The 15,631-nt window shown below is 39.6% G+C and overlaps 1 protein-coding gene across 1 annotated transcript in view; it reads left to right on the forward strand.

The window, feature by feature from the left end:
* Window positions 1-4,578: 4,578 nt before the first annotated feature.
* Window positions 4,579-15,631, forward strand: part of SAMD3 (sterile alpha motif domain containing 3) — a gene marked incomplete at its 3' end in the record, with an annotated part of 50,985 nt that continues 39,932 nt past the window's right edge. Inside the window, exons 1-3 of the mRNA XM_084228680.1 lie at window positions 4,579-4,684; window positions 5,647-5,836; window positions 9,733-9,840. Coding sequence (XP_084084806.1) covers window positions 4,606-4,684; window positions 5,647-5,836; window positions 9,733-9,840 — 377 coding nt within the window. The 5' untranslated portion in view covers window positions 4,579-4,605. The remainder of the gene's footprint in view (window positions 4,685-5,646; window positions 5,837-9,732; window positions 9,841-15,631) is intronic.

The following is a 15,631-nucleotide window of genomic DNA, read 5'->3' on the forward strand; positions in this document are numbered from 1 at the left end:
GCCAGACTTCTAATCTTTTAAGCGAAAAATCAGAAAACCAAGTTTCTCTTAGTTCAAGAGAAACCACCATTGCAGATTTGTAGGTGAAATCTTCCATTTGTGAAATGAAATAGAATGATCAAAACCACTCCATGTATTGAGTCCAGTCTAATGCTCTCTCCTTCCATCTTCTGCTTAAAAACAGATGCCACGAGGCCTCGCCACCAATGGCCCATGCATATCAAGCTTTACCATTTATTTTTAACACCTAACTTTCCTGAAAATAGCAGCAAAATTCTTTCAATGAAAAAATTTTCACAGCAGATTGGAAGACAAAATGCATTAACTCCACTAAACCAAGAGACCCAGAGGTAACTGAGGTGTGTGTTTTTCCAGTTTTTGTGCCACCTACACATGCTTTTTTAAAATGATTTTTTATAAATGACATGTTTTATTCTGTAATTTGAGAGAATAGCAACATCTGTCTTTCTAAAATGAAAGAAAATTAGTGCAGGTAAGAATGTTCAGTAAAAGCTTACGTCCTTCCATCTCATATACAATTCACTCCAAGAAATAGCACTCTTGTAATTTATCTGTCTCAACTGCATTGTCTTTCTAAAGCATGGACTATCATTTTAACGATCTATCCAAGCTTAAGTATATCTAGGAACTCTACACCCAGTGTTCCAAGCTCTGCTGTGACCTCTCAGACCCTGTTTGCTGTCAATCTGTTATAGGACAGGGAGAGGGGCAGCCCAAACCCCGCAAACCTGCCTATTCTAAATGGGTTCTGCCATCCGCCGCATCAACAGAAAACATAGGAGACTTTAAGGAGAAGGAACTTTAATAAAACTAGGAAACAATACAGGTAAGGCAGAGTCTAGTTTCTAAATGAAGCACCCAAAGTTACCCGTCCCCTCGTGGGTAAAAGTCCATCCAAATGGGACTGGCCCAGAGCAAGGCCCCAAAGCCTGCCACAAGTCTAAAGCATCTTCCAGTGGGGACCCCCAGAAAAGGGCCAGAAACAACCAGACAAGCCCGGAAGGAAAGGAGCAAAATCAACATCAAGATAAAAGCCGCCATTGTCACCTCCCCACGGGTCTCACCCACATCTGTGTCACCCAGTCCACGACCAAAAGACAAGCGCAGTTTCTTCACGTGTCTCTAGGCTCCATGCGCCTCCTCCAGGTCTCCTGGCTCCATCCTGCTTCCTCCCTCAGTCTCTTCTGCAGCTTCTCTTCTTCCTGCTCAGCTCCACCGTCCCTTGGGTGGGGCAGGGAACCTCCCCCTTTCCTGGGGATCACCCTGTTACAATCCCCCCTTTTAATTTTTATTCCACCATATCTATGGTGGCACAGATCTCATGGTGTAATATTAGGAGACAGTCTTTTTTCAGGGTTCCCAAAGGTGAATTCACCATTCCAGGCAGTATAGTCTGCTCTCAGGTACCAAAACATCACTTGTTTGTTTTTGTTTTTTTCACTTTTTGTTCATCACATTGACCCCACTTCTTCTGGATCCTTCACTATCTAAAATGTACCTTTCATTCAAATTTCAAATCAAAAATCATTCATTTCCAAGAGACTATGGGAAAATCCAGTGCTTTGTGTTTTTGATGCATCCTCCATAATTGACTATTGTCTAATCTGCTTATGTATGTGTCTTATGTTCTTGGTGAAGCTTCTATCTTCTTTAGTCTATTGCCTTTCACTTAGTTCACTTAGTTCTACTTAGGCAGTGAGCATTTTGATGACTAAGGTATGCAAGGTATTTTAGTTGACTATTTCAGGTTTCATTCTACTGGTCTGGTGATGGTTGACCTAAAGTAGATGAGATGTTTTGTTCCACAGGAGTGCTGCAATGTCACCACTTCATGCCATAACAAGGCTGCTGCCCAACAGAATTACCTGGGCCTTGTCCTATGTGATAGTCACATCCTTATTTTTGTACCAAGTTATTTTTAACCAACACGATTTGCATTTTGTTAAATAGCAATTCCTTTCACATACAACTACAGTAGAAGATGTACTTTCACTGGGTGGAATGAGGCATTGGTATAGAAAAAGGTATATCCACTAGCAAAGCTTTTAAAAATTGCTTTGTGGGTCAGCTTTTGGATTCTGAAAAAATAAAATCAAATATACAAACAAAAAGAAAAATGACAAACTGTTTTCATATTTTCTTAAAAACAACCTATGTGTTGTTGATGTGGCTATGTGCTACACTGCTTTTCAAGATTATACAAGATATTCTTAGCAGCTTGCATTATTGTTTTCTTTTGGACTTTTAACACATTAATTGAATAAAACTTGCCCACATATAAATTGCTTTAGCTAATGTCTTACCTCTTCTGGTTTTAATTAGATGAAATCTTATAAAACTTAATACAAATTAAATGTATTAAAGAATAATCTAATCAAATAATGAGACTATCTTGACCAGAGTATTCACCCATGTTATTATTTTTATTTTTTATTATTGTGTCTTAAAATATTTAATGATAATAATTGTCCTCACACTTCTAAATCTTATCAGATGTTTCTGAAATTGCTGGATATGGTATAAAGTGGCTGGGTATAGTTTTTTTTATTTTACATATCTTTTATTCCTTTCTGGTGTGAAAGATCATAAATAATATATCCATCATTTATCAAGAAGAAGTTGTAAGTTTGCTATTTAAAGATGTTACATAGTATAAGCAATAGTATTAGCTTATTTTCTAATAAAAATTACATGAACTCACACTGCACTATTTTTAAGCTATTATAGTTATAATAGGTTAAAATTTGATAATTGCGCCTCCCCCCCAGGAGTAGAATTATGTAAAAATCTGGGAATTAAAAAGTATGAGGTTTACAAGTGTTCATTTTATTTTCAAATTTCCTTTTATCCATTGACAGCTGCATGGCAGTATCTTCTGCTCTGCATACCTTTTAATCTTGGAATTCAGCGAATTGTTTTCTTTTTTCTTTCTTTTCTACTTTTTGTCTAAGTCTTACTCTTCACAAGGAAGCCAGAAGTGTGACAAGAAGGTGTGATTTTTAATTTACACCAGAGTCTCGCAAATAATGACTTTTCACACCCTGCTGTAGCTGCTTAGCCTAGGGGAGGAGTTCTGTGGCTACTGTTGTCGTAGCAAATTAAATCTGCTGCTGTAATTCAGAAAGATGTTCTTCTATATTTAACCCTTGTTTTTAATTTTGAAACTTGGCATTTGTGAATATTTGTAAGAATACAGCTTTAACTTTGAAGTATACTTGTTTTCTAAGAAATTATTTTTGAGGGTTGCTATCTTTTAGATTTTCAAGTATGAAAGATAAACATTTTTTCTCTTTCCATCATTCTGTGATGTTGGAAAATAAAACTGAATTGAAATACATAAGAATGAAAATTACACTAATATTTATTTTTAGAACTACTAGCAATACAAGCTAAATACATGGCTTAATAAATATTTAATCTTTCCTTAGCGTTACATTTCTTTAAAAGAAGCTATTCCCTCTGTCTTTATAGAACAGTATCTTACACTACCCATAAATCTTTATGATCTAGGTAGAAAGATAAAATAGAAAGTAGTGTTAAAAGACTGAAGTGTTTTTGAGATTTTTCAGTTTCTTCACCTCTATTAAATAGTTTGCATTGAATTATAAAAATGGAATGAATTGGCTAAGAGAAATAGGGAGAATTATTGAAATTAATATATTTGTTTTGAATTTTCTATGTGGTTACAGAAGACAAAACAGCATGCTAAAATAACTGAATAGTTAAAGAAACTGTCTTTCACATTCTGTATACACTTCTTTCATTTTTAACCTATTCAGTTATTTTCTTATTTTGAATCAGTCCAACTAAGTTTTTTAAAAAAGTTTTCAACCACCATGTTAGTTTTCTCTTTATTACTCTGCCAATCATAAGAGTGTTCAGTACTTTTCTGGAACTGAATAATATGAGTATTATAGGTGGGGAGGAAAGTAACATTCAGGTTATTCTGAAAAACTTGGCTCCTGTTCCCTCTTTCTGCTTGGTAAACCAAAGCAATTTGTAGCAGTTGTAAGCTCTCTTCTGTCTGGGGTGGGGGGGGGAGGGAGGGGGGTGCTGCAAGGGGTTAACCAATCTTGGTTTACTAAGTATCTCTGTTAGGCTTTTATCTGATCCTTCCTCCCTTCCTCCCCTGCCCACCCCTTTTGTAAATGTCAACCACTTCCTGATGAGCCTGGTAGTGGTGAATTTCACACCTTTCTTCTCTTTGTGAAGAAACCTGGGTGTTAATGGTACAGCATTGGGAACCATTGTATGTCTCTGGCTGTCAGTTAGTATAGCTGAGGGATGTCTGTGGAAAAAAAGTAGGAGTAGGTGAAGAAATTTGAGAAATGAGACTAGGAAACAGGTTCACAGTGGTCTCGTTTTTAAAAAGAATATTTGTTTTATTGGTAACTTTTGTATGTGCACTCAGGAAACAGTAACTTTAAAGAAGCTCAGTATTGAGAGTCTAGAAGAGTCTTGCAAAGGAGGAGCTGAGATTAGCGAGCTGATCAAGTAATAGTAATAAAAGAACAACCATTAGAAAGAAAAACAAGAATTCTTCCCTGGCCTTTTATTCTACAGGTGTATTTGCAGGATACAGCGATGGAAACTTGGTCAGTTGATCAGGTCTGCAGTTGGTTGGTGGAGAAAAACTTAGGAGAATTAATTCATAGATTTCAAGGTGAGTTGTTTATACTTTCAAAAATGTTAATTGAATTATTGAGTGTCCTCTGTTATTTAAAATTGCTTTTATTGTCTAATGCATGTGAATGTGGGTATGATGTCCCTGCAGTAGGTAACTTTCTTTTGTGACTGTGACGATTTGCATTTGACTTAGCATCCATGGAAGAATATTGCATTTCAAAAAGAATTAAAATAAAATTAGATTCCACGAGTTCATTAGAATGCATGTTTGAGAAATGTATTTGATATTGCTTTTGTCCTTAAGGAATGCAGCGTGTGTGTGTGTGTGTGTGTGTGTGTGTTTTGCAGTGTTGGATTTATAAGTATTATATATTGTCTGGGAGGTACTTTGAAGAATAATTTCCAGAGTCCCCCCATGCACACCCTCATCAAAACAATGCCTGTTACAGAGAATCAGAAGGGGGTGGTGTTCATATGGAAGTAAAGTTTTTACTGTAACTCATGATCTGGTGCTTTCTTAAGAGCAGACATTGATTTGGAATTATGCACTATGAGGGTTCCATCTTTGTCAAAAATAAGATAATTTTGTAACGGCAGAGTACAAGTTTAAATGATCCTCTTTTTTAAAAAAAAATTTATTTATTTATGCGTACAAGATCTGGGGTACAGGACAGAGATACGGGACGATGAGAGGATTCACCAGGGACAGAGTGGGGAACAGAACAGGCAGACTAACTGAAACACTGCTAAGGGGAGCAGCGGGCAAGACAGGAGAGGTCTGCAACCATGTGGGTTGCTCCCTGGCCAGCCAGGGATCGAACTCGTGCTGCAGAGGCTGCAGATTGCTTCCTAGTGTGGTGCTTAACCCCTTGAACCACCAGGGAGGCCCTAGATGATTCTTTTAATACCAGAAATAGTTTTGCAAGCTCAGAGTGCTGTCTTTTACAATGTTTTACCAGAAAGTCATACAGAAACACATTTTTTTCTTCTTTTTCCCAGAAGAAGAAGTAAGTGGGGCCGCTCTTCTAGCACTTAATGATCGGATGGTTCAGCAACTGGTAAAGAAAATTGGGCACCAGGCTGTGCTGATGGATTTAATTAAAAAATATAAGCAGAAGAGTCAGGGACTGTCTTTCCCTGGAAGTCCTGGAGAAACAACTGTGGTCATACAAACAGAAGCAGCCGCTGAGTAAGTCTGTTCATGAATGGCTTTATTTTTGATGCCCTGCCTTCCTGTCATTGCTATATCATGACATTTGGGGGATTAAACCGCTTTGAAAATTTGTGTCCACTTTCAGCTAGGTTGTGTGGACAGTATTTTTCTGATATTGCATAAGAGACATTTGATGCAAGTTTCTTTGAATGGATACATTTGTTTAAGTGCCACATTTTAAACACTCTCTCCAGTTATTAGGGAAGCCCTATGAGAGGGCATTCTTATGCAGAAAGTCCTGTAACAAGTTAACTGTAGCTCTAACCCCAGTAGCAAGGACTCCTGCAGCTTAGGTCTTAAAATCAGTGTCTGAGAAAGGCATTTTTGGCTGCTCTTTTGCTTTTCCCAAAACTACTGATTCAATTATGTATTTATTTATTTGCCAAAGATCCCTTACAGTAACTAATTTGTATTCTCCTCTAGAGGCCGGCACAATACAATTTGCTAAAGACTCTCGCCACCATGGGTTTTCTAATTTCTCAAGAGAATTCTTGGAATACTGGATGCTATAATAGCATCCTGCAAACTCATCTAGAAAAATTTGTTGTGGCTTTGAGGTTTAAGGATATTTTTATTTATTTTTATTACCAATGACTGCAGTGAAAGGGAATGATTACAACAATTATAAAATTAAAATTTTTACTTTGCAATTCTATGTCCCAGGGTCATTTCAGGTGTTCAGATTTGGTTTTCTTGTAGCAAAAGTGTTGTTGTTTTTGGGGTCTGTGGGTATTGAGGGAGGGGTCACTGGGAAAGGTTTCACCAGAGCTCCCCTTTCAGTGACACGTGGCGAGTTTCCCAGGCGAGTTTCTCCACGAGACAGAGACATTAGTTATATTTAAATGGCAGGTTTATTAGGGAAAGGGACAGAATAAAGGACACTTACACAGACACAGGCGGGCGGGAAGAGCTGCCCCGAAAGGAACAGGTTTGCTGAGAGAGGCCTGCATGGTTGCAGGTGGAAAGCCTTGAGGAGAGCTGCCTCCCCTGAGGGAGGTCAGTGAAGAGAAGCCCTGCCAGGTACAGGTCACTGGCAGGCAGGAAGCTGCTGCCTTGCAGAGGGAGAGAGTTGGTGAAAAGAAGCACCTGCTTAGTCACAGGTTGCCGGAGGGATTGCTGCCCCGAGCCTGTGGAGAGACTGCACAGGTGTAGTTCTCTTCTGTGTTTGGGAGGGGATCACTCCTTGTGAGCCCTCGGTTTGTTGCTGATTTTAGATCACTATGTAGGATCCAAGAGGGAACGGAGATTCCAGGATGGGCCCAATCTCTGTATCTTTACCCTCAGTTCTGTGCTCCAGACATTCCCTACAGCATCTGATATCTGCTTGGGCCTTATGCCTTGTGATAAGGCAATGGAGCCTAAGGATCTTGATTTCTATAGCTGGGTTAATGGTCACATTAATTCCCTCTACCCCCACCTCCTTGTGTGAGTCAGGTTAGTCTTGTGAGTCCTCCGTTCCAGTTTTTTTCACTCTTGTCCTCCATCAAAAAGAATTCTTGCAGTGTTTCTGATGTTAAATAATTGCTGTAGACCAATCATTCATGCATCTTAAAATAAAATTTTAATGTTTGATGAACTCTGTTTTGTGTTTTTACATTCTTTCAGATTATACCTGTAAAACTAGGGCTCTGTCTTCTCTTTGATAAGCAATGCAATGTTAGTGAGATCTGGCTTAAGGAGTCTGATTTCTAGACTATTTGGATATGTGAAACATAGAGGAGGACATGTAGGCTTGAAGGGATGATCCATACTTGAACTGGAGTCTACTATCTAATTTGTTTGAAGAATTTATCCTAAACATTGTTTTGACATATTTACATAAAAGCACAGCCCTCTATTTGTAACTTCTTTTTTTTTAAGGTTTATTTTATTTATTTGTGCATAGAAGAACTGGGGTGTAGGCCAGAGGTGTGGGGGGTGAGAGGATTCAGCAGAGACAGAGTGGGGAACAGAACAGGCAGATTGACTGAAATACACTGCTGAGGGGAGCAGTGGACGAGTCAGGAGAGGTCTGCTGTGCCATGTGGGTCACCTACCTGGCTGGGGATCGAACTTGCGCTGCAGTGGCTGCAGATTGCTTCAAAGTGCTGAGATTTAACCCCTTGTTTCACCAGGGAGGCTGTGATACAAACTACTTTAAAAAAAAATTTGTTATTTATGCATACAAGAACTGGGGAGCAGTGGGTGAGATAGGAGAGGTCTGTTTCACCATGAGGGTTAGCTCCCTGGCTGGCGATGGAACTTGTGCTTGCAGTGGCTGCCAATAGCTTTGTAGTGCCGTGACTTAACCCCTTGCACCACCAGGGAGGCCCTGATTTGTGACTTCTGATGAATTTCCCATGGCATGTTTTTACTCTTCCCAACAAAGGGAACAGAATGTCTGAACCTCAAAGACAGCACAAAGCAATTTCCCAGCATTCTTGGATGTATTGGACTTTTGAGCTCTAAGTTCTTTTTCGAACTTAGAATTTTGCTGTTGCCTTTGGCACAGCTTGGAAGAATACAGACAACCTTGTCTCCACTGTAAATCAGTTTATAATGTTCTCTAGTAAATGAGAACTCACTGGGCTGCCAGAAAATCTGGGCTTCAGTTCTGGTTCTACCATTGACTTGATTGATTATACTTTGATTATGTTAAGTATTGGCATGCCTATTTCTTCATCTGTAGGTTGTAAAAAGCAATACTGTACCTAACTCCACATGGGTTCACACTGATAATAGCAGTGTCACAATCTTTGAACACTTTTCCAAAATAGACCAAAATAGTCTTATGTTTAACTTTGTTAACCTAGTTAAGAAAACCACATCTCAAATGTAGCCAAGTCTTGGACCACAGGCCATCCAGAGATTTATGAGTAGGGCTTTTCATGATACTAGAATGGAACATGAAAATAAGCTAGTTAATTAAACTCTTTCAGAAAATGCTTAATAAAATGGGGGACTTGGTATTGTATAAGACACTCTGAAGCTAGACATGAAATACTTTCAACCTCCTGCTCTGATATTAGCTCTTTGCCTAACCTTGGATGTTTTCTTGACTGTTTAGATTTAATTGTAAAATGAAGTGGGTAGATTAAATGGTGCTTAAGACCACCTTTAAAGACACGTAATCACACTCCAGATCAGAGATTAAAGATGGGTTTCAACTTGAGTGCAAATTCATTTAATTGCTTAGGATTCTCTGGTATGTTATTTTGAAAAGGCTTTGTAGGCCACATCTGGACAGAGTATTTGGCATTCTGTTTGCACTTAGGTAAGAGATAAGAATATATATAATATCTAGAAGTATTTGAAATTGCTTTTTGGTTGTTCTTCTTGTTGAATCTGGTAGAAAAATCAATGTTTAGGAAGTTAAGAAAACTGAGGTCAACTCCTGTACTGATACTGAGTAGCTTGTGGTGGTGAGGAAATTGCTTTCCCTTCTAGTCTTTAGTTGCAACACTCAGAAAATAAGGGTATTAGTAGAGTGTAGTTTCAAGATCTTGAGATTTTATAGGTAAACAAATGTCTCCCAAATGGCACGGAGTAAAGAAGGGAGTCAACAAAGAGTTAATGATTTTATTTTGCCAAATGAGACTATTAGCCAATAAGTTTACTCTATTATCACCAGCATTTCACAAAGGAAAGGATTATCTTAATAGCATTTATAAGATATGAATGATTGGTGAAAACAGCATTGTGAATCAGTCTCCTTCAGCTTGTATGAACCATGGCATGAGATGACCACAGAGAGTCCTTTCAGTTCTCTTAGTCATGACTAATGTGGAGCTTAGAATGGGCACAGAACATGTATTCCCAGGCTTACGCCTACCTCCAGGGGTCCCAGGAGATCAAGTGTTGTAGTTGACCCATCTCTTCTTTCTTGCTGACAGGGATGAACTGTCCTCCAGTCCATCAAGCCAGGGGGAGCAGACGCAATCTCTTTATCCAGCTGAAAACCTTGATAATGGACTAATTGATCAAAGAGTACTAAAACAGAGGTGGGATGCAAACTTCTAAAGATGTAAAAGCTAGATGATAATATTTGTATTTGTTTTTTGAGATGTCATGTGCTCAAATGTATTTTTACAAATATAGTTATAAGTACACTTTTTTCTGTAAAGGAAATTTTTATCGTGATGACGATATTTGATAAAAGAAGGTTAATTTTTTTTGACAATTAAAGTTTTAAGATAATATTATAAATATAAGTTCAAATTTTCTGATCTGGATATTGTACATATCTGTATATGTATATTGAAAAAGTAAATTAAAAATATACATTTTAAAGCATATGTTGTTAAGGAAAAGAGGGATTTTGCTATCATAAACTGTCCAGAATGACTGATGATAGCCACAGGTGTCATTCATTCAGTGAATAATGTCCTTTAGAATATGCCTTTGGTGGAGTCTTTGTTTTGTTTTGAATTTTGTGGTTGTTTTAACTTGTTTCTGATGGTGGCACATTCGGTAAACATTATATTCCTACATATATCCATTTTATTATATTCCTATATTGAAATGTAGTATTTCAATTTCAAATGAAATTGAATATATAATACACTGGAACAAAGGAAAAATACAGACCTAGAGAATCAGATCCAGATTGTGTGTTTAGACACAAGGCTGAGAATGGGTGTAGGGAAGGTGGAACACAAGAGTCACAGCAGCATTTCCTAGTCCTTCAATCTGCATGTTTCATGCATCACATATTACATAGCTGCTGATGGAAACACCATAAAATCTATCTTATTTTCTGAATCTAAGTTCTGACCTCATGCAATTTGCAGCAACATGGATGCAGCTGGAAGGGATTATGCTCAGTGAAATAAAACAGAAAGAAAAAGAAAAATACCGGATGGTCTCACTCATAGTGGGAATTTAGAAAACCTTATAAGGGACCAGGAAAAAGACTAATTATAATAAAGAAAAAATCAAAATCAGCAAGCAACTATAAACCAGAGACACACTACAGGGCGGGGGAGAGAGGGAGAGAGCGAGGGAGTAGGATTAAAACAAGGGGGGTGGGAATTGTATGGGGACTATAACCAAAATGAAAATGCATACATTGTGCAAAAATGAAAAATGATGTAAAAATATATACAATAAAATTTAAAAAATAAAATTAAAAAAAAAAGTTCTGACCAGGGAGATGATGAAGACTAAGTCTCACGTAGGACATCTCCTTCCTGGGTGGTTTTCTCTGTTTTCTTTCCTTTCCATCACCTTCCTCTTCAAACCCACACTCCTGGGTGCAAAGGCCACATGCCAGTGGGAGGGCCAATCTTCCCTCACACCACTGACTCCTGTTTGGGGTGTGAATAAGAAGATGGATGGGGATGTCCTAGGTGAGACTTGGCCTCCATCATCTTCATCATCAGAACTTTGGTTCAGAAAATAAAATAGATTTTATGATGATTTCATCCCCCTCCTTTCTGCTGACTGGTGCTTATTGATTCTGGATGCTTTCCGTTGATGTGGCTTCACGTGCAAGAAGTAAGCTATGAGTTCTCAACTGCCCTTCTATTGTAAAGCTTCCAAAATCAACTAGTCTCATCTCTAACTGTTCATGTGGATATAGCTGGGAAGAGAGATGTTTGGTCCTAGTGGCTGGAACTTTGTACTGTGAATCAGTATCCTTATCTGCAAAATAATAACAATGATACTTTCCTTATGGTGCTCTTGTGAGCTTTAGAAATAGGTAATGCCTACCCAGCGCTAAGCACAGGGAAGTCACTCAGTAAACCTCTGTCTACACGCCACTACTCCTGGTGGTGTTACTCTTTTTTTTTTTTAAGATGTATTTTTTATTTATTTATGCATATACCAGCTGGGGTGTAGGCCAGAGGTTTGTGGGGGGGGGGGCGGGGGCGGTGGGAAGTGAGAAGGATTCACCAGAGACAGAACGGGGAACAGAACAGGCAGATTGACCAAAATGCACTACTGAGGAGAGCAGCGGGAGAGTCAGGAGAGGTCTGCCGTGCCATGTGGGTAGCTCCCTGGCTGGGGATCTAACCCTTGCTGCAGAGTCTGCAGATAGCTTCTTAGTACTGAGACTTAACCCCTTTCTCCAACAGTGAAGCCCCCAATGTTACTATTTTCTTTGAGAATTTTTCCATTCCCTATTTGGTGTGGGTGTGAGATGGGGATACGATTCTCTATTTGTGTAGAGGCTTTTGCTAAGCCTGCTCATGATAATCCATCCCCATCACAGTCCTGAGGCTGGCAGGGCAGGTTTCTTATTCCCATTTTACCACAGGGCTGGTACAGGAGCAGCCCTATACTTCTTCATATTTCTCATTCTTCACTGAGTCTGGCAAAAAGGAGAACAAATAGAACTGGTTTAGAAATAGAGAAAAATAGCAGGATTTGGAAACTAGAGTTGATGTTCTTGTATCTTTCTTTCCAACAGTCCTGCTTAACCTGTGTGACCACCTGCTGCCCATCTCTCACCACAGCACCTCAGAGTTAAAATGTCTGAAAATGAACTCATGTCCCCTGCCTTAGTATATTTTGGGGTGTAAGAACCACAAGTCTACTCAAGCCAGCTTAAGACAGAGAGAGTTTATTGTAGGCAAAGCATTCCACAGCAGCCGAGGGGAAAACACATACATTCCCTGGATATGAAGCAACTGGTGTTGCGAAGCCAGGGGTGAAGCTGTGGCTCCTTCTCTCATGGAGCCACATGACAGCCATCTCTGCCTGTGTTCTGCCTCCTCAATCGGCCTCGTCCCCCTGCTTCTCCTGTGAGGACAGATATGTCCTCCTATGCATGGCTGCTCTGCCCGCCAAGCTCTCCATGAAAACAGCTCACGTCCTCCCAAACAACTGACATTGTTGCTTAGTCCTGTATCCGGGAGGAGGAACTATGAGGCACAGTGCTCTTTTTGCACTTGCCCCTCTGGACAACCAGCTGTGTGTCCAGGGGATAACAGGATCCCCTGAAAGGGGATAACAGGAACAAGGCATGGTACTTATTATAGATATTTCCTCTCCAGGCTTGCCCTTTATCAGGGATGGATAGGGGAGGGACAGAAAATTCTCCACCTTCCATGTCCTTCCTCAGACAGTGGCTCCATCACCTAGCCACGGAAGCTAACATGGTAGGCACCCTTGATCCCTTCCTCCTGCCTGTCTGCTTAGGGTGCTATTCACTTGCCATATGTTGGTTAAGGACCCGTTGTGTCAGGCTGTATTGTTCCCTTCCCTTCCTGCCTATTTATACTCGAATATTCTGTATAAGCTCTCCTTTTTTAGAAGCCCTTCCACTGATACTACTGGCAGGCAAGGAGCCCTTTTCCAGGGCTTTGTATATTGTATGGCTGGTTCCTGACTCACTTATAAGATAATGAGTCATCTGAATGAAAGTTTGTAGTCCAGTCCTTTGTTAGATTAGAATCACCTCAAGCACAAAGACAATTGTAAACACATCATTTGACACGGTTTCTGATACAGAGGCTAAATGGGAACTTTTAATGATCCAATGAAAGACTGAACATCTTTTCACCAGGAAAGACAAATATTTGAATGTTACCAATTTCTTCTTAAGCCTTTTGATTTAATTTGTACTAAATATGCAAATTTTGGAAAACACATTTAAACTCCAGGTCTTTATAAGCCACATACACCTAGCAGACTGGGAACCTGAGAGGTTTGGCTAACAGCACATTTGTGAAGCCACCTGCTTCACAAGGCCAGGATGGGATGGTGGGACAGGTGCTGTGGGTCTGACACACCTGGACTGGGGAGCTGATTCCTGCGCTCGCCCACCAGCTGGTCTCTGCGCCCACCTGCACATGTGGACCCCATATGAGATAGCATGTTAAGTACCAGGCACCTCTTGTTACACCATGGAAGGTGCTTCATGGCTCTTGCAAGAGCTTTCCCTGTGTTGCCTGAAACCAACATGTACCTTCCATCCAGATTATTTGCAGACAAGGAGAAAAAGGAGGCTGTAGAAACAGGGTGTTTACCTGACTTTGGCTCCTGAAAAGTCTCTTGTTAAGGTATGTGTGTCCCAGTGGATGACTTTTGTGTCCCCAGGAAGCACTAGAGTGCTCTTCTCTTTGGTGTTATGTTCTCTTTACTGAATTGCTTAAATGATCAGCTCACTGTTATCACAAAGTGATTAATACTCTGTGATGTGAATTGATTAATACTCTGTGATGTGAATTGCTCAGACACTTCTTTTTTGGTTGGAACACCTCAAGAGCCTGTCTTCAATAAGTGTTGGTGATCTGTTGGAAAAACTTTTTGTAATTCTATTCCTTATTTTTAGTCTACAGTATTTGAAACTGTTTAATTCCCCTTTTGTACCTAATAGGGCATGAAATCAGATAAACAGGTAAAGATTTCCTAAATGTTACTTTCAAAGCATTTTGCTTGAAGCTTAAATGTATGTGTAGAGATATTTTGATTATGCCTGTGGGAGTAATTATAAATTAGTCACTGTTTCATGCATGTCTTAAAATTATTTAAATGATTTTTTCCCTTAAAAAGAACAGAAATTTACTATTCACAGTGAATCAGGGTTTTTTGGGAGCAGACCCAGAGTTCTAGACCCCAGGTGGCTTCTTTCTCGGTTCTTGCCTTCGGCGAGGAAAGAATTCAACATCGAGACGAAAGATACAGAAAAGCAAAAGATTTATTGGTAGATAGGATGAAGAACAGGAAAGCTCTCTGAGTGGTGGGGGGCCCCAGGGGATAACACTGAGGTGATGAAAAGTAGATGTTTAAATGGGTATAGTGTGCACGGAGTGGGGGGTTTGGTTGTTGAGTGTCTCCTTGTTGTGTCTCCTGCTGAATGGCTGAGTCTAAGTGGTTTCTCCTAAGCTACCAAGGTCCACTAAGTTTGTGGTGTTCTCCTAGGTTACCGAGGTCCACTAAGTTTGTGGGGTTCTCCTAGGCTACCGAGGTCCACTGAGTTTGCCCACGTTACCTGGCCTATCTTCCTGAAGCTAGCTTTGGTCCATTGCTTTAGCATTGTGTTATTGTGTTAGGGTTCTGAACATTCTACTCTTTACTCCATTGGTTAAGAGTTTGAAATCCTACTTCTGCTATTTACTTGTTGAGTAACCATGGCAAGTTATGTGACCTCACTGGACCAGAATTTCTCATCTGTAAAGTAAATAGGAGAATGAGGTCATGTATATTAAAGGTTTAGTGCCTGGGACATAGTAGGACTTCATAAATTTTAGCAATTTTTTTATTACCAGGCTAGTCACCAAGGCATAAATTCCAAAGCAACTCATGACATTCTGGTCTTAGTTCTAAAACTTAGCCCCAAAGTAGAAGCAACAGGGTTTACACTAGAAAGTGAAGCTGATAGCAGTGACTGGAAATCTTCCCAGAGCTCTGGGTTCAGGCAAAAAGAGGACATGTCTCAGTCCTCCCAGCAAGTCTGTGACATCAGGTCAATGAGAAAGTGGGAACAAGGTTAATGAACAAGTGTGTATCATGGTTAGAAGAAGACAGGATGTCAAGAACCTGAGCCAAATTCCTACTGAGAGGGAGCATCACAGAAAGCAATGGTGATAAATTGTTACATTTAGATGCTGAATCCCAGGTCAACAAGGATCCCCATCTCCTGTCCCATGGATATGTAGTACACCCAGACTAAACAGACTAAACCCAGACTAAAAGTTCTGTGTTTTGGAAATATTATATTTACTTTTTTTTTAAGAACCTCCTTAAAATTTAATTAACTAAATGTTTTACATTAAATATTCCATGGGTTTCTTCTGGAAAAAGAACTGCATAAATACAAACAATACTCTGGGCTGTTTTCCCCAA

This window comes from Talpa europaea (genome assembly GCF_964194135.1).
Source record: "Talpa europaea genome assembly, chromosome: 2".
Lineage (NCBI taxonomy): Eukaryota > Metazoa > Chordata > Mammalia > Eulipotyphla > Talpidae > Talpa > Talpa europaea.